This window comes from Monopterus albus, unplaced genomic scaffold (assembly GCF_001952655.1).
Source record: "Monopterus albus unplaced genomic scaffold, M_albus_1.0 scaffold5191.1, whole genome shotgun sequence".
Taxonomy (NCBI): Eukaryota; Metazoa; Chordata; class Actinopteri; order Synbranchiformes; family Synbranchidae; genus Monopterus; species Monopterus albus.
In genome coordinates, this window is record NW_018133055.1 from 1 (window position 1) to 794 (window position 794).

General features: G+C 44.3%; 1 protein-coding gene across 1 annotated transcript; it reads right to left on the reverse strand.

Moving 5' to 3' along the window:
- Nucleotides 1-16: 16 nt before the first annotated feature.
- Nucleotides 17-789, reverse strand: LOC109954257 (toll/interleukin-1 receptor domain-containing adapter protein-like; the record flags this gene model as incomplete). Its single annotated transcript, XM_020589642.1, has 2 exons — nt 17-333; nt 501-789. Coding segments are annotated over 2 exons (477 nt in total), but the record flags the coding sequence as incomplete, so codon positions are not given.
- Between the last annotated feature and the right edge of the window lie 5 nt (nt 790-794).

Genomic DNA, 794 nt, shown 5'->3' on the forward strand with positions numbered 1-794 from the left:
CTCCTATACACCAAGTGTTGATCAAGTAGCTTACCTTTCCTTGTAATCACAACATAACATGATATAAGCACCACTAAAGTTGAGTACAGTCAATAGCAGAACGGTTTTCCATTCAGAGCCCGTTGCCCTTCATCATGTTCTCCAGTTACTGTTGATGATGATCACAGCAAATGTCATTCAACCTTTCATCTCTCCTTGGCATCAATTCCAGAGAAAGTGAAGTCTCAGCCTGGTCTGTCTTTGGCAGCAGCTCATCTGTCCCACGTAATTTGCTGCTAGAGCTGTCCATGTTGCGATCATTTGTCTCCTCTTTTTTAACCAAGCCTTCAAGGTCTGGAGAGGAAAAGAAGAAGATATTATCAGAGGTTAATACACCTCCAGAAACTCTTTACAGATGGGATGTTAAATTGCCATGACTGAAAAGTATATCAGCAGATCTAATTTTTAACTTGGGGCTTATGGAGCTGGACCAGCAAACAAGATTTTTTGTCATTACTCACAATCGAGCACAGTCTGGTTGATGCGAGTATAGCCTCGGCAAGTGTTATTGCTCAGGTTAATGTAAACATAGAACTTCAGTTCCTGGGGGTACTGGGAGTGGGACAAGTTATAGACCAAGGGGATCAGTCGATTGGACATAGGGCCTTCTGCTAGAGTCTGGTGCATCATATACGTGCACAAATCTTCCTGCAGGAAGTTAGGAGTGATAAGCAGAGCTTGTAGGTGGCTGTCCTGCACAGCCTGGCAGAACTCTGTGAAGATTGCACCTCCTGGGCCGACATCCCTCTGCCATA